This window comes from Trachypithecus francoisi, unplaced genomic scaffold (assembly GCF_009764315.1).
Source record: "Trachypithecus francoisi isolate TF-2019V2 unplaced genomic scaffold, Tfra_2.0 Lachesis_group6, whole genome shotgun sequence".
Taxonomy (NCBI): Eukaryota; Metazoa; Chordata; class Mammalia; order Primates; family Cercopithecidae; genus Trachypithecus; species Trachypithecus francoisi.
In genome coordinates this window covers 119,457,160-119,475,717 of record NW_022681471.1, presented here as the reverse complement: position 1 = coordinate 119,475,717, position 18,558 = coordinate 119,457,160, and the positions used below count along the sequence as shown (strand labels likewise).

Here is an 18,558-nt window from a genome sequence, read left to right as displayed (position 1 = left end):
GCCACCTCGCCCGGCTAGTTTTTTGTAGTTTTTAGTAGAGACGGGGTTTCACCGTGTTAGCCAGGATGCTCTCGATCTCCTGACCTCGTGATCCACCCGTCTCGGCCTCCCAAAGTGCTGGGATTACAGGCTTGAGCCACCGCGCCGGCCGTCATTTCTTTATTTTAAACAAAGGTTACAAGGGGGTAAGGAAAATTTTACATGGGACCAACCATAGTCATCCTATGCTTTTCTCTCTACACTTACTTTCTCCAATTAAAGACATAAAAATAGGCCGGACACGGTGGCTCACGCCTGTAATCCCAGCACTTTGGGAGGCCGAGGTGGGTGGATCACCTTTCAGGAGTTTGAGACCAGCCTGGCCAACATGGTGAAACCCTGTCTCTATTAAAAATACAAAAATTAGCTGGGCATGGTGGTGTGCACCTGTAGTCCCAGCTACTTGCGAGGCTGAGGCAGGAGGATTGCTTGAACCCAGGAGGCGGAGGTTGCAGTGAGCCGAAATTGCATCACTGCACTCCAGCCTGGGTGATAAGCGAAACTCCAACTCAAAAAAAGAAAAAAAGACATAAAAATAGTACTTCAAACAGAAGGACAACATTAACTATTAAAATACTCCCATAGGGAAATATATATACATATGTACATATACACACACAAATAAATATGGATCTGCAATAATGTTTTTATCCTCTAGTATATTAAATACTAAATATATGCTCTATGGTAAACTTAACATTGCTGTCATATTCTAAGGTCTACAGCAATTTCCCAGTAGCATTTAAAAATCTAGGCACAGCCGGGCGCGGTGGCTCATGCCTTTAATCCCAGCATTTGGGAGGCCAAGGGGGATGGATCACTTGAGGTCAGGAGTTCAAGACCAGCCTGACCAACATGGTGAAACCCTGTCTCTACTAAAAGTACAAAATTAGCCAGGCATGGTGGTGCAAGCCTGTAACCCCAGTTACTCGGGAGGCTGAGGCAGGAGAATCGCTTGAGCCCAGGAGGCAGAGGTTGCAGTGAGCCAAGATCGTGCCATTGCACTCCAGCCTGGGCAACAAGAGCGAAACTCCATCTTAAACAAACAAACAAACAAAAATTTACTCTCCAGGAAAAATATTAAAATTAAAAGTTGAATTTCAATAACTTTAAATACATTTTAAAGCAAATGTAATTAATCAGAAAATGATGGAAAAACTTGGAAGAAATGCCATGTTCTGACAGAGCAGAATACAGATCTGTGACAAAATATGAAAGTAATCAAGGGAAGATATATATGAAAAATTCCCAATTTCTAATCCTGGTTTTGACCTAATTTTTTAAAAAGTCTGGTAAGTGAACAGCAAAATAAGGAGATACTAACTTTAAAAACCAATTTTACAATAGTAGAGTATATGCTTATAGTCAGCACACCTGATATTAAAAACAAACCTCTAGAATAACATTTTCAATCAATTGGTAAACCACTGTCGCAAACTGTACACACAAGGCAAAGGGTCTGTGTTCATTTCACTACTGAAGAGTAGATGGCATGAGGGTTGCCAATCTAATACTTCACCTTTGCAGGCACCTTAACCACTCTTCTGATAACTACAAGATCATTAAGTGTACAATGCATTGTCTGACATTTAGTAGATGTCTATTCAGATGATGTCATCTCAGCTTCAAGCAATCCCCACAACTGTCCTAGTCAGTGACTGATGCAGTGAGATTCTCAAATAGCTTTCCCTTCCTCAAAGAGTCCAAGAGTTAAGAAGTTAAAATGGAGAAAGTAAGTTACTCTTCTCCCCTTATTTCATTCCCTTAAAACTGAATGCATCCAAGGCTAAAAAATGGGACTTAAAGTCTCCTTTGGTGACTAAAAAAAGACAAGAACAAACTGATAAACAAGTATGTAACAAAGAAGGGACTAAAATAAACTGGAAATACAAAACCATATTTTCAATGCTTCTGGAAAATGAACCAGTGAGCCAAAAATATTCAAGACTTTTATATACATGCACACACACACTTAACAACTACTTTAGTGAAAACACATTTCATTTTTCAGTATTTACTAATCACTTCTCATGCTGTAAGCTTTCCATATGATAAAAATCACAATTAGCTCTAAAGCATAATTCAATTTGGTATCTGAATTAAGGTATCAGTAAGTTTTTAGAAAAAGGTAGTCTTATCTATGAAATGTTAAGCTTCAGAAATAGAAGGTACATCAGCATCAACTGCACGATTAACCCAAGATGACTATGGTAATTAGAAAGAAAAGGGAGTTACACATCTGGGGATATGGAGGTAAGACAAAAATGCAGTTTGACAGAACATGGTTTGTTATTTAAGAAGAGCAAAGAGAAATGCAAATACTGTTTAGTTTTGCTAACGCAAAAAACCCTAGAAGTTTCTACAAAAAGTATAATTAGAAAACACTATCATTTGCTTGGCTACTTTTGCATTTAATGGACATGAGGTAAAAATATGAGCCAATTTGGAATTAAAATGTCATAATCTCACAGTCAACTCCTGATTATCTACACTAATGAAAAAGGGGGTTATCTTAAACAATTTGAAGCAACAGACGGACAGTTCTCAACCTACTGCTACTTTCAGCCAATCTTTTCCCTTCTTCAAGTAGTCTGTCCTCTAAAGGTTTAGACTCCAGTGTTTTAGGGTCCAAAAAGGGCCATCGGGAAGAGGCCTGACCGACAGACCATCTCCAAACTGAACCATCCATCCACAGATAACTGAGTTGATGTGACTGACACATACTCCAGTCAATAAACTGCAAATGGATGGACACTACATGCCAAGCATGCTTCAGAGTAATTTCTGAAACTGTAAGAATGATGACTGAGACTTCCCCAGCAAGAGCAAAACATGCTAGTGCCTAGTGAAGAGAACAAGTAGCTTACCTCCTGCAGTAGATCGGCCTGCTCAATTGCTTTAAGGACATTTTTCTTCGATGTTTCCTGAACTTCCCCTCCCAAAAGAAACTCATCCAAAATAAAATAAGCCTTCTCAAAATTAAAGATGATATCTAGTTCACAGACCTGAAAAGGAAAAAAAAAAAAAAAGAAAAAATTGTTAAAACTTGCAGAAGCAGAAGATGCTTATTCACTACCAGGTAGTGAATAAAATCGAATCAGAGTGAATCAATCTTAACTCTTTCTAAATATGACTAAGTATCACCGGTTTAAGTAAGCTTAATTTCCAAATCTCAAGTACTTGAAAACATATTCCTACCAGCTAAATAAGATTGGGCTCTGCATGTTCCCAATGTGGGCAACTTAATAATTTCTAGTAATAAAAACTGATCTTTAAACATATATTTCCTGGGTAACATGATCAGAACTGCTAACCAAATCTAAATTCTATACTAAGCACTTACAGGATATTAATGTTTGTCGTTGGACTTGTTTATATTTCACTATTTTAAACCTCATCCTCACCATCTTAATTAAATGAGTTACGTCTGCAGGGCCAGCAATTCTGAAAGTTAGGAACTGACCAGGCCCACTGACAAGAAATAGTCATTCCCGCCCTCTCCTGCGGTTAGAATCCCCAAGACAACCAAATAATAAACTTGTTAGAGAAAAGGTTCCAAAAAATACTATGGCATTCAATTCCTAAAATAAAATACTACTCACACTGCCGAAATACTTGTCAAGTAATTCCACATAACGATGAATTATTTCCAGGGTAATTAGTTCATTGTCCTGATCCTCAATAGCACAGCAAAAATACAGACTAGCATATCTGTAACGAAGTACAAATGTGAAAAAAACTGTTACCCTGTAATCATGTTTTCTAAATATATTTTCATATCCTATTATGAAAGGCCCCAAGTTTATACAGTTTATTTCTTCTTTCACAACAGTACAGATTTTTCTCGTACACTACAAAAGTAATAAATGCATAAGAGAAATTTTGAAAAGCATAGGCAAGCAAAAAGAAAAAAACAAAATAATCATACCACTTAGAAAGAATAAGTGATTTTGCCCTTCTTCCTTTCAGGTTCTTTTCTATAAACATTTTAAAACACAGCAGACCCAGGTTTTTCCTAAGTTTACTTAATTAAAACAAAATATATAACAGATTAATTCAAACTATAAGTACAGAGAAGAAAACAAAACCTTTCAACTGAAGGAGGACTTATTGAAGATAATGTCAAGATGAGGTCAATATTTTGGGATATTTTATTGGAATATGTATAATATACACACAGAGAAGACCTTAAGTCCTACAAGCTCAATAAATTTTCAAAGTGAACTCAACTATATACCAGTACCCAGATCAAGAAGCTGAACACTAGTGAACCCTGAAACTCCTCTGCTACCCTCTCCCAGTCACAACCTCCCATCCCCAAGGGTAACTATGCTCTTGACTTCTAACAGCATATAATTGTTTTAAAAAGTTTCTAGGATTGTGGAATAAACCACACGAAAAGAACAACAGCTCCACGTTATTAAAGAAGTTAGAGAAAGAGAACAGAAAGTTCCTATCACTTAAGGGAAACAGAGACCTGTCCTCAAATTTACCAAGTTCTACACTGTTGAAGTGTAGTTTATTTACCCTAGAAGAGGGAATAAGGTTGGGAAACTTATATTTTCCTTCAAATTAGGATTCTAGCATACGGAATCAGGTGATGCTTGATCCAAGGAAGCAAAACTTCAACCTTGAGGCACAGCAAGTCCTTTGAGGAGGATTAAAAGGGCATTTTAAAATGGTTTACATGTACTTAAGCCTTTTGAAAAGAAAGAAAATAAAAACCTAAGACAGGCTAAACATAGAATATCTCAGTGGAGATTATAATTTTCACTGAAGATCACTTAATTGATTTTTAGAAAACACAATGGGCAGTTACTGCTCGTAGCATTAATGTAAAATAATACTGTATACAGAATAACACGAACAACCTGTTTTGAGTCTCAATGAATTCTTGCTCCTTAGTATGAAAATAACTAGTATTCACACAACAGCATTAATTTCATTATTAAAACATTTCATCTTATTTGATGTTTTCAACAGCAAGTACTATCTTTCATCCTTGATTACAGATTAAAAAGACCAAAAAAAAAAAAAATGAGGCTTAAGAGTACAGCGCCTACAAGTGCTAGCAGTGGGATAAGAGACCTGATCTTTTGACCTTAACTCCAGGCCTTTTTCCACTGTATCATACAAACTCACTTGGCATATTTATCATGACTTTGTGCATGTCTACTCTACGTGTCTTCCACACTCAGTAAGTTATTTAAAACGGTGGGGCTCCTGCAGTCTTATTGAGAGAAGGTATTCACATGTGATCATTTATCATCATTGTGAAGGGAATAAGTCACGGAAGACAAAACAGGGCATCAATGCCAACTTTAACAAAGTGCTCCCTCTCTTTCCCATCACTACTCTGTTTTTGTCTATCTATTTAAAAGAGAATGGAGTATTCCAACTCTCCATCCTCCCTAACCCGTGCTCATTAAATAGAACTTTGAATTTGGGGAAACTGATAAATGATACATGAGATTCCCTGATTTAAGAAAACTAAAGATTAAAGGGACTGACATAAAAATGGTAGATTAAAAACGGTATGACTAGCTGATAGGAACAGAATGCTAAATAATTTATTATACAAAGTTTACTAACAATTTCAAGTAAAATTCCTTTTACTCTTATTTAAGATTTCCTCATGCTACTATTAAACAATCTAATGCTCTTACCATCCTCGCTCCTTATCCACAGTACTGTCTCTTTCCTTACAAATAAAAAGCACTTAAACACTAGTCAAAGGTCCTAAACTGCATGAATCACTTGGAAGCATTAATTTAAAAATCATCAGGAACGATGTGTCTAAGCCCCAGCCAGTAATGTTTACTTTCACTCAGAATGAAAAAAGAATAATCAAATTAATGAATTCTTTGGTGTAGGTGAACAGATAGCTATCAGGATAATAATGTACCTCTTTCCAGAAAGCTTAGGGAAAGAAAAAGCAGAAGCATAATAATTAAGTACCATTCACTGAATCCTCACCCTACATGGGACACTAAATGTTAGCTAAGGCTTTTGCATATTTTACCATTCTAATCCTCACAACAACCATATCCATGAGATACCATTATTACTTGCATTGATAAGAGACCCAGGTTTGAGTAACCTGCCTAGGAACTGCAATTTGACTCTAGAGCCCAAGTTTTACATTAAAAACTATAGCCAGCAATTGCATTAAAGTAATCCCATACCTGGCAAAAATTAAAATATGCTCAAAACAATATTTTAAGAGCTTTGAAGAGGAGAGAAATAAAAAATGTCATACTGATTTAGTAAAAGATTACCAAGAGAACCTGAAGTGTACTTCCTATATTTAGGACCAAATGGTTTTTAAAAATTCAATAATGAGCTCATTTTGTTCTCTTAGTGCCTATTTGTAAGTCTAAATCTGAAGTAAAATTATAATAGACTAGTAAGAAGAAAGGTATGTTTGGTTATTTTTAGCACAGTGGATTAAGGCTTACTCTAATTACTGGCACTCAGAGAACATCTGAAAGTGCCTATTCTTATATTCAAAACACATGACTTCTCCGCAGTCAGCTAAATATCAGCTAAATATCAGCTGACTGTGGGTGACTGTAGCTAAAGTGTTCTCAATACTCACTGGTATGTCATTAAAAATTCTTCTGTTAGTAAAGAAAATCAATAATTATTCTTTTTCTTTTTTTTTTTTTTGAGACGGAGTCTTGCTCTGCCACCCGGGCTGGAGTGCAGTGGCCGGATCTCAGCTCACTGCAAGCTCTGCCTCCCGGGTTCACGCCATTCTCCTGCCTCAGCCTCCCGAGTAGCTGGGACTACAGGCGCCCGCCTCGTCGCCCGGCTAGTTTTTTGTAGTTTTAAGTAGAGACGGGGTTTCACCGTATTAGCCAGGATGGTCTCGATCTCCTGACCTCGTGATCCACCCGTCTCGGCCTCCCAAAGTGCTGGGATTACAGGCTTGAGCCACCGCGCCCGGCCCAATAATTATTCTTTAACAAATTCTCAAGCTAGTAATTTGGAGATATATACGTTTTTAAATTAATTTTAAAAGACCTTAATCCAGTGACTCTTCCACAAAATGCTACACAAAACAGGAATCAAAAAAGCATAGTATTCTGTCTTGAAGGGATCCTCAAGGACATTTATTTTAGAGATAAGGAAACAAAGTGACTTGTTTAAAGTCATAAAACTAACTAATGTTACAAAGGGAACAGAACTTAAGTCCCCAGATTTTCAGTCTGTCTTTTCAGCTAATATTAATTATTCTTATCCATTATTCCCCCTCAAAAGGGGGAATTTGTATGCCAAATACTCAGGATGAAGAATGTAGATGAGATAATTTAACAAAAACAACAAAAATCACTTGCTGGTATGAACAGCAAAAGTCCCAGTCCAAAATTTCTCAGGAGCTAGGCAGTAATTCTCTTGCTTAAAAAGCTCTTCGCTTCCAGCAGTAGGGAAAACAAATCACCTGTTTATACCACAAAAAAAATGTCCATAAGTGGTAGAGCAGATGAGGTTTTCAGTATGAAATGGAAGGGGGAACATATAGAGAAAGAGCTGATAAATTCCACCTTTTGTATATGACTGATATCTCAACAAAGCTGTTATTTTTTTAAGTCCACCTTTTATTTAAAGGTGCTTGATATAAGTATCAGAGTTGGGTTGGATACCCTTTGTAGCTTTTAAAAGAAAAAGCAGTGGCTCAACACGGACGGACAGGCTGAGTGACAGTTGCATGAACACCAAGCAGTGCTTTCCTTTCTTCCCATAACAGCCCATTCCTGGGATTGAATCCCTTGCTGGTATTTTCCTCCTCCACACGGGGGACTCCTTCCCCTATCTAGAAATAAGCTTAAGCCTCTCACACCTTTTTTAAAAACCTTGTCCCCTATTCCTATGTCTATGAGTGGTTACCACCTCGTCTCTTGTCCTTCACAGCTAAGTTCCCCAAAATAGTCTACACATGCTATTTAAATTTCTCCACCTCTTCACACTTCGCCCCATTACATCGAGAGTTCTATCTCCACTATTCCACTGAAAATGATCTGGCAAAGGGCATTATATAAAATGCTCACTGTAAAATCTACCAGATTCCTTCCTCACTTTCATTGAACTTTATGCAACATCTGGCATTGGTGAAACTTCTCATTTCACTCTGAAGGTCCCTTCTTCACCTCCTTTGCCTGCCACTTGAATGCTGGTGATCTAATACTTTGTCTTATTTTCCCCAGACTTCCATACCTATGCCAACCACATCCCACCAGAAAATCAGGCTTCTCTTAATGAAAGTCACATAGACATCCCCAAATCAACTTGCCCCAAAATAAGCTGAGTTCTCTAGCACACCTTGTACCCCATCAGCAAACCAGAAATGTGGAGATCACACCACTCCTCCCTTTCCTTCGCTGCTCTCTCCACTTTTTGTTGTTGTTGTTGTTGAGGGTCTCACTCTGTCACCCAGGCTGGAGTGCAGTGGCCCAATCAGGGCTCAGTGCAGCCTTGAACTCCCAGGCACAATCAATCCTCCCACCTCAGCCTCCAGAGCAGCTAGGACTACAGGTGCATGCCACCATGCCCAGCTAACATTTTTGTTTGTTTGTTTGTTTGTTTTTATTGTAGAAACGGCAGGGTCTCACTAAGTTGCTAGGGCTGGGCTTTAACTCCTGGGCTCAAGCGATTCTCCTGCCTCCGCCTCCCATGTTCTTCCCACTTCTAGAGGTGACCAAGTCTTATCAAACCTACCTATTTGATAATGGCTATTTAGTAACAGCCCTCCTTTCCAGCGCCTGGGTTCAGGATCTCAAATAGTCTCCTACTGATTCTGCAGGTGCCAGTCTCAGCCCCTCCTGCCCTCATCCATTGTCCCAGTTCAGTCTTTTAAGATATATAAACCTGATCTTTTTCCAGCCCTGTTTAAAATCTTTGCCTCCAAGCTTAAGATCTGAGTTGCAGCCCCAGGTCAATCACCAACTGGCATATGGCCTAGGTAAGTCACCTCTCCCAAATTCGCATTCATTAAAAAATTGAAGTCTGATCAACAACGGCAGTTTTTAAACTCAGGAACTGTCTCCTGTGCAGAGGAGTAAAGCCAAGTGAGCCAGGATACAGAATCCTCATTTCTGATTTCACATGGAGCAGCCTCACTTCCAGTCATTTTATTTAAGGTTCTACCCATGGGGCAAAAAGCTTAAAACGAAACAAAACAAAACAAAATCACCTGACTAGATTACTGTAAAACATCTCTCACCTCTCAAATGATATGATTTTTCTATGATCTTTAATAAGACCAAACCAAACACTGGATACAAAATCACCCAAAGATACTAAATCACCAAAGATCATTCAATAATAAAGAGGAGTCCTCAATATTTAAGAAACTCTCAATGTCTTGTAATCTCCATTTCTTCCCAGCCATCTCCCTGACAAAATATCCAACCCGTATCTGGAGTGCAATAAATGGAAGCCTAGAAGAAAACCAGACTTCTCTCCCACTCTCATTTTATCCCATACTGTTACTTCCATGCATATTCCCCACACAAGAGAACTTTTTATATGCAGAAATGCTCTTATCTTAAATTCAGTAAATAATTCAAAAAGAAACAAATGGGGAATGAAGTTAATGTCCCCTCAAAAAATGTTCTGTAAAAGAAGAAAGTTTATTTCTTTTAGCCTACTTAGAACAATCTTGAGAAATTATTTTAGGGTATTCAGGGATTCAGATATTTATAAAATAAAGATGTATAGCATTGAAAAAATTTTCAGTGTTAAAAGCCAATCTATGAGTAATTTTGTAACATCAAAATTTAAAAAAATCTGTCCTTGGCAAAATTATCTGTCATATTTAACTGCACCCCCACCATAGCAACAAGGGTACTTAAAGTTAATAAACACTACTCACAAACAGATCTCTTATACACACAAAGTTTTTAAAACATCTATGTGATTGAAATAGTCTACATATTCAAGGTATTTATACGTAAGATTCTAAAAATCAGATAAAAGGCATGACAAATATTAGTCACTGCTTTATAGATTTTCGGGGAAAAAGGATTAGACTATCTATACTTGTCTAAATTCAGATAATTACTCACACAATTTAAAATACTGACCCTACTTTCCCCTGCAATGAAATGAATTCATTAAACTCTTCTATAAAGATGATTAAGCATGAATAATCATTTATGCCTTCAATTATATAACTAGTTTTCAAATGATTTCCCTGCCTTTATCATTCCAGCCTCAGTAATTACCAGTGAAAACACCAGTTATTTTAAAAACACAAAGCTTTACCTTAAACCTATTTCATCTAAATCTTTATTAATCATTATTTATAAATGTCATCACTCAAAAGTCTGCAATGTCCTAAATGACCTAACATTTGATTCTATTTCACCTTTATGACAAATAAAAATTATACCTTTTGTAAACAATCTTCAGATCTCGCCACTCAAGGAAGCTGCACATTTTAGGTTTCCGTGCTAAAACGGTCTGAACAAGTTCTCTTGTGATCTTTTTCTTCTCTTTGTCTGATAGTGGGACATACCATTTTTGCAGTCGAAGCTTTCCCTGACGACTAAAAAGCAACATAAACTGCATCTGTTAAGATAAATAAAATCAAGATTACATGTAATACTTTGAATCAATCAAGTTAAGATTATGTGTTTCACAGAGAAGCTTTGGGGGATGGGGCATTTAAATGACAAATGATTACTAGCCTTCAATATTTCTATGCCAATTAAAATAGCAAGAAATTCTTTTGGACAGATCTTCTCTAGATGCAAACCTTCCAGTCCCACCCTGTTCCACGTTAAGTTTGGAGGTGAGTGTGCAAGAGAAAAAAGAAAAATTTGTAATAAGCTGAAGTGAAATTTTTGAAGAAAAATAAAGACCACTCTTTCCATTTAAGAAACTATTTTCTACCTGTGCTATACATTGTGCACTCTCTATATGCATCAAAAGAGAATGGTAGACATCGATTGGTTTGGGTATTTTTGAAAGAAACGGAAGACCGGCTATTTTTCACCCTGAGGCCGTTCTAGTTCCAGGGTGAACTACTTGTAGACAGTAGCTTATATCTTGGAATGCTCTCGTCGGTTTATGATGGCATATTTCAAGCAAAACAGAATGATCCAAAATATTAACCGAAAAATCCCATAACTACAAATTTTCTTTAATAAAAAAGTATGTTTTCATCTTACTTTTAAAACATTCCAACTTAAATATGTACAAAATCTAGAACTGAGTAATATAGTATTATGAAAAAGAAAACAAACGTTTAAAAGGCCACAATAAGATTTACACTTGTTAAGTAAGATTTAGTATTGAAACATTACATGAAATACTTTAAAAAAATAGTATCTACAGATAGAGTGGATGCTGAATTCTAGTGTTTTTTTTTATTTTTATTTTATCTAGTGTGTTTTATACTTAAACTAATTTGTATCTATTTATTTGTGATCTGCAAATGTGTTGATTAGTCTGCATGTTTCATTTTTAACGCCAAGCTTTTTGTAATTCAATTGGTCATCTCAACTGCAAACAGAAGTATCGTTTCTACAAAGGTAATTTAACGCCAGAATTCACATAGGTATCCTTTTTTCTTTTAACCACTGTAAGTTCCTTTAACAGCGTTACTGCAAGTAAGATTGAAGCATGATTCTCAAGATTCACCACACCATCTTGAATTTGAACACGGGGAGGGGAAATTTACAGACCCAATGTAGAATAAAAATGGGCCCTAAATTTCGGTAAGAAATTATCGTCGTTTTTTATAACCACCCAAAAAGGTATCAACAAGATATCTAGAAATTTATGACGTGGCAATTCAACTTCAGTAAAGTTAAAATGGTCTTATTACCTCACTTAAAATGCGTCAGGGAACAAAATATAAGGACATTATTAGATGATACCAAAGTGCCTCCCGTGCAAGTCCTGAAGATAGCGGCATTCGAAGGGGGCAGCAAGTGAAGCATCAACTGGACATTTACTGCAAACCCGTTACCAGAACTTGGAAAAGAATGGACCCCGTATTCCTAGATCTTGGTGACCAGAAAGGGTGAGGGCTTGCTTGCAAAGAGTATGGGCTCAAGGCTGTCCGGAGCAGGGTCCTGTACCCGCCCTACCACTTTGCAGGACGAAAAAACAATGTATTCTCCTTAAAATAAATTATGTCCTAACATGGAACGAAACCCGGTTGCAAGGCACGAGTATTCCTTCCCTCGTGTTAAAAACCAACGCTTTGATTTTGCCGCAAATCACAGGGCACCACAATTCCTCGAGATTGGCATTAAAAACAATGGGCTCAGCCGCGGCGCGGGCTCGGGGCCAGCGTTCCTCGGGTCCGGCCGTCGCCGGTGCCTCCCCCCCACTCCCGTGGCCACACTCCATCACTGACCAAGCCCGGGCGAGGTGACAGGCAAGGAGCGGAGCAGACAATGGCATCCGCCGCCGCGCAGGGGGCGCCAAGAGTCCTCGGCCGCCACCGCCCCCGGCCCCTCCCAAAAACGCCCAGCAAAACTTGAGGCGATTCCCGAACCACAGGTGCCGCGGGGCTGTCGCGGAGCCCGGGACTGGCCCCCACATCCCCGGGCGCGGCGCGGAGTGGTGCGGAGGGCGCAGACCCCGAGAGAAGTGAGTTGCGGGCGCGGCGACCCAGTGGCGGGCCGGGCAGACTCGGGGTGGGGTCGCGGGGCGCGCCCGGGGTGGCGGGGGGCGCGCCCAGCCCTCCCTCCCCCTCTCCATCCCCGGCGCCCCCTTTCGTCCCCAGGGACTTACGGCGGCCGCGGGCCGCGGGCGCGGCGGAGCTCGGCCGGCGGCGGCTAAGGGGAAGCCCCTGTCGCCGTGCTGAGGAAGAGAAGCCGTGGTGCTGTGGGGAGGGGACCCGGCTGGCGGAGGGCAGGCTTAGGCGGAGAGGGGAGGGCGAGCTGACAGACCCCGCCCCGGGGGCCGGACGAGGGAGGAGCCGGGGCTGCGGCGAGCTGAGGGGCGGGCTAGGCGAGGCGCGGGAAGCGGCTCAGCAGTCGCCAGCGGCACCGGAGGCAGCGCAGGTAACCGCTGAATCCAAGGAAGCCGATTGGAGGCTTCTTCCCTAAGGGGGTGGTGCGAACCGGAAGCCGGGCCACGTGACCCGGAAGCGGCGTCTGCCGGGCCCGCGCGCCCGCGCACTCCTGCTGGTGCCTCCGGGATGCGCGCGGGCGGCTATGCTGCCTGTTTAATGATAGGAGGACGGGATTCTGCAGCGTCCTTAGCCTAGCCGGAGGTGCGGGGCCGGGAAGTTCCAGACAGCGAAGAGCCACGTTTGAGCTCTAATGATTCTCTGTGTCCCCAGAGGGTGGGTCGGGGAGGTGTGACGGCTGACGACAAGGGTGGGAGGAGACGAGGGAGTGCTGCAACTCTGGAAAAACAAGTCAGCTCTTCCGTGGAGCTCGTCACCCATTCACGGGCCTTTTGCTATCATTCTGCCTCAAAATTGTCCGGAATCCGGCCTCTCCTTCCCATTGCACTGCTTCAGCCCTAGCCCAGACACCTTTCGCCCCAAGCTTCGCGGGAGTCTGTTCCCTGGGTTCGCCTCGCCCATCCTCGGTGCTGCGGACTGGATGAGTTACCATCCGTTCGGCTGAAAAGCCCGGACAGCACCTCACCTTCGAGATCCCGCTTCCTTCACACTGGGTCGCCCCACCAGCCACCTGGGTTCCAGTTTAGCACTGCCGACGACTTGCTGTGCCTGGCATGTCCTTGCTCTCAAATGTCACATCTCCTATGAAGCCTCACCCTAAAACCCTGTAAGAGCGATTCCCTCTTTCACCCACATGCCCGTTAGCCTTTATTGAGCACACCTTAAGTTGTATTCATTTTGCATCCCAGTCTAGTTCACTGCCTGGTGTATAACACAATAAATGTGAGTTGACTGATAAAGACTATAAAATGATAAATTTTTTAAGAGCTGTAATGCTGAGCGTAATGCCGGGGCATAATGGATGTTCATAATTTTCTGAATGATAGAACGGATGAATCATCTAGTCATTTACAGATAAGGAAAGGGGAGTCCCACGGGATTAGGTGACCTTCCTTGAAGAGCCACGGGTTTCCCATATCGCATGCTATTCATTATCCCAGTCACCTAGGTTCCTACAAAGGAAGCGAGAAAATTGCTTTTGTTGGGCCATGTCCCTTTTGCAGAGGTTCCTAGGTATAGTCGCCAGAATTTTTTTTAATGACCTAAAGTAAAAAAAAGAAATGCTAGTTTTTTCACGAAGCTAAATGTAATCAATGTAAGGAATCCTTTATTAGGGATTATATTCTTTTTGTGTGCATTTTAGTATCTATGAAACTAAGACAGTAGTTTTGGGGGCATTTTTAAAAAGGCCTTTGTATGACAAAACAAAAAAATGTGTAATACTTCCCCTTTTCAAGCACTACTATGCTGCTTGGAAAGTCTCCTACTAACATGTATGATTAATGTATACTGGAATATTAAAGAAAGCGGATGACACACGGCACAGAGCTGACTTTCTGTAGTTCTTTAGGTCCCCTTCGCCCCCACCCGATTTCTCCCTACCCAGTCATGCCCCAAAGGTACTTTCGAATGTCCCATTTCTCTCTTACTACAAGAAACAGATGCCATTAACCAGTTAAAAGATAGCTTTAATGCTACACAATGAAAACTCGCCCTCTGAATCCAAATGCTGCTTTTCTCTTTTTCTGTACAAAACACTTACATCCTCAAGGTTCCTGAGATAGCCACCTCCAAGTTTAAACTGATTATCCTCCTAATGTTGCTCTGTGGCTCTGAAAATGAGGACGGGAGACTTGCTGATGACATACTGGCAGTCTCCTTTCCTACTCCTAGCCAAAAAAAGGTGGGGGTAGGGGTAGGGAGGGGAAGGAATTGTGGGAAAAATAATTAGCAGCTGAAAGCAGCTATTACATAATCTTGGCTGCTTATTAATTTAGCAGAAGGAATGGCTTATTAAATTCTAATAGCAGCAGCACAACTGCAAACAACCTAGCAATTAACAGTGCAGGGCCCATTATTTTGTTAATATGTTCTCTTCTTTTGGCAAGTGTATGAGAACAAAATTTATAGAAGCAGATGGTCTTTTTCAGTAGATTATAGATGGTTTATTCCCTAGTCTTAGTATTAAGTGCTAATTATGCATTCACTGTGAAAGACAAAAGAAACATGGTTGCCATCTTTGTTAGTAATTAACTGCTTGACTTTGATTCCCACAATTTCCCAGTTGTAGGCTTTGTTATATACATGTTTCTTCTCACCTAGTATCTTCTTCATCTGTCATGTCAATTGGTTATCTTTTCTAATCCTCTGTTTTTGTTTTCTAGATGGTCCTGATTTATTGGTATTAATAATGATACAAGAATTATATACAAAATTCGTTTCATGAAAAATTAAAATCAGGTTTTATACTTGTTTCTTAGATTTGAAAAAAAATGCTTCACTGTCATTTATGCTAAATGTAAGAGGTGAGGGGAAAATAGAAATCTTTACCTTCTAACAATAAAATTTTGAGACTTTTTATGTAATCTTTCCAAAGTTTTCAAAAATAATTTTAGTTTCCTATTAATTGTGTGATGGCCATATACTTTTATCCTCTCACTCTCTCAAATACCATTAAATTTTTGTTTGTTTGTTTTAAAAGGGACTATTTAAAACATACCCACGTGGAAAATAAGAGAGGGAACATTTACATGAGGATGTCGATAAGGATGTCAGGATACACTGTCAGCTCGTCATTTAAACATTTAAAGAAAAATTGTAATATATTGATATTATGGAGGAGCAGAAGTGAGGGGAGGTTGAAATAATGCTAAATCCTCATGTGCTAAAGGGAAGAAAATAGATAACGTCTAAAATAAATCACGAACTAGAATTGTTAGCATATTCTTTAGATACCGGGAAGTAAATCCCGGAAGCAATGGTGACTTTCTTTCCATGGACAGAATCTTGCAGTAGGAAGTAATAAAGGGTATTATTACATTTTACTTAGGTTTTTTCTTAAATAATTTTTTAAACTATTGTAACGAAGGAGATAAAAACCATTCAGTTAGTTGCTAGCTCTGTATTATGGACTTATACAGAGTTCCTTTAGCCAGTCTATAGATTATTTAGAAATTATTAAATAAAAATGCCCAATAACGGAATTCAGTGCTGAAGGCTTGTAGAAGATCACAGAAAGTGTAAAAAAGATGCTTAGAGTTTGTGAATTTGCATCTCCAAAGATAAAGTTGTTCCAGGGAGAAAAATGGCCTAAAATAATGAGGATTTGTGAACCAAATCATTTCAAAATAGATAGAGCTGTCACTGCCAAAGTCCTCAACAATGAGCTAAAGAGAAATGTGGAACATATGCTCTTTCTCGAAGCCTGTTTCCATAGCTTTGAATAAAATGCAGGAAAATTACTACTGCCCTATTAACATTAGGATAGAGCAGTGATTCTCAGCCTGGGCCCTTTTGCCTCCCGGGGGACACTTGTCAGTGTCTGGAGACATTTTGATTGTCACAACTAGGAGTAGTAGGTGATGCTGCTAGCATCTAGTGGGCAGAGACCAGGGATGCTGCCCAGCATCCTGCAATGTGCAAGACAGATCCCATAGCAAAGAATGATCCAGCCCCAAATGTCACTAGTGCCAAGGTTGAGGAAGAAGTCCTGGGTTAGTCACTGAAAAGATTAACATGCAGTAGCATATTTTTATAAACATTTCAAGAAATGGAACAAACACTATCTTCATATAAGTTTCTCTCTCTGTCTCTCTGCCCCCCCCCTTCTCGGAGTTGGAGGCATTGTTATTAATATCTGCTAGATAAAATCCTAAACTGCTGAAAAGACTGGCAGCATACATAAAGCAGTCAGTATTCTATAATAGCAACTAGAATAAACTATCCAAATTGATTTTTTTAAAAATGACCCCAGAATATTAGTAAAAGTTACTTAAGCACTTGAATCCATGAGATGCCTATTCCATCCATCCATATATTGTAAATGTTTGTTAGGTATCTGCTTTATGCTGGGGCACTCTGTAAGGTAATGAAGATAAAAAGACGAATAAGATATTGACTTGGTCCTAAAGCTCTATTTCTTCTGACACAGAATTTCAAGTCTTTTAGAGACAAACCCTGGATGGTCAAAGGATAGTCATCAACCAAATGTATGAACATTTTCTTTTAGGAAACCCCTAGAGATGCTTCATAGAACCTTAGATTTCTGTAACCAACACGTTTGAAAACTATGTGCTCTCATGACCTCCCAGGGCTCTTCACAATATTTTCATTCAATGAATTTCTATGTCACTCTTAATTCACAGCAATATAAGAGACAGATTCTGTATGTTTTAAACAAATGATTTCAAATAATGTCTTGATTTGATCCTTGAAGTGAAATGCTTCAACAATGATCTAACTCAACTCCAAATTGCTAAACCAGTGGTTCTAGAATATTCTCTTAGAGGACTTGTGAAAATACAGGTTGCTGGGCCTCATTCCCATAGTTTCTGATTCAGGAGGCCTGAGGTGAGGCCTGAGAATTGCATTACTAACAAGTTTCCAGGTGATGCTGATGCTGTTGGTCTGGGAACCACACTTTGAGAACCATTGCTCTATACCAAAAAAAGCTATGATATCCAACTAGAAAGTTGTGATATAGTTTTCATGGTCTAAAGGAAACTTGAGATCTGAATATTTTTTTAATCGCTGACCTCATGAAACCCAAGAACATTAGAAGAGTAATATTCCCAGTTATATTCACCTGAAGCTAAATCTACATGCACAACTGAGAATGACATATGGTCATTGTATGTCCTGCACAAACTAACGCACTATAATATTCTAAGGCAGAAATTGGAGTGCTTAGGGAAACTTGAAGGTTGCATCATAAAAGTCAGATGCTTACTTGATGAAAATCACTACCTTAAAAATATTCCCGGCCGGGCGCGGTGGCTCAAGCCTGTAATCCCAGCACTTTGGGAGGCCGAGACGGGCGGATCACGAGGTCAGGAGATCGAGACCATCCTGGCTAATACGCTGAAACCCCGTCTCTACTAAAAATACAAAAACTAGCCGGGCGAGGTGACTGACGCCTGTAGTCCCAGCTACTCGGGAGGCTGAGGCAGGAGAATGGCGTAAATCCAGGAGGCAGAGCTTGCAGTGAGCTGAGATCTGGCCACTGCACTCCAGTCCGGGCGACAGAGCGAGACTCCGTCTCAAAAAAAAAAAAAAAAAATATTTCCCAACTACTCATGGCAAGTAGGAGTCACCTCTGAAATATTTTGTCAACAACTAAAGACATGGGGTAGAAAGGAAGAAGTCCAGAGGGAACAGCTAGAGAGAATCAATGTGCCCTGGGGGTAAGGCAGAGACCAGAGACCGCTAAGTAGTAATCAAAACCTGCCCGTTCTCTTCCTTAGCACACAGCTAGACCTCATTGCACTACTTCCTCTGCAGTTAGGTGTGCCCATGAAGCTGAGATCTGGCCAATGAACTAGGAATAAAAGTGACAGGTCTAGCCCATAAAAACCTCCCACAGGAAAGTC

The 18,558-nt window shown here is 40.0% G+C and overlaps 1 protein-coding gene and 1 long non-coding RNA gene across 6 annotated transcripts in view; one reads left to right on the top strand and one right to left on the bottom strand.

Annotated features, from left to right (window-relative positions):
* AP1S2 (adaptor related protein complex 1 subunit sigma 2) overlaps window positions 1-13,102 on the bottom strand; it is a 30,289-nt gene extending 17,187 nt beyond the window's left edge. For 4 of the 5 annotated variants that reach the window (XM_033200906.1, XM_033200903.1, XM_033200905.1 and 1 more), the window contains exons 1-4: window positions 12,790-13,102; window positions 10,433-10,611; window positions 3,642-3,750; window positions 2,907-3,044 (exon numbers count right to left, since the gene is read on the bottom strand). In XM_033200906.1, coding sequence (XP_033056797.1) covers window positions 2,907-3,044; window positions 3,642-3,750; window positions 10,433-10,611 — 426 coding nt within the window. In that variant the 5' untranslated portion in view covers window positions 12,790-13,102. The remainder of the gene's footprint in view (window positions 1-2,906; window positions 3,045-3,641; window positions 3,751-10,432; window positions 10,612-12,789) is intronic. The other variant, XM_033200907.1, reaches the window with a different exon arrangement.
* On the top strand, window positions 13,006-13,929 carry LOC117077257. The gene is made up of 2 exons (XR_004434716.1): window positions 13,006-13,061; window positions 13,526-13,929. It is a non-coding gene; the product is annotated as an uncharacterized LOC117077257 (long non-coding RNA).
* Window positions 13,930-18,558: the final 4,629 nt, after the last annotated feature.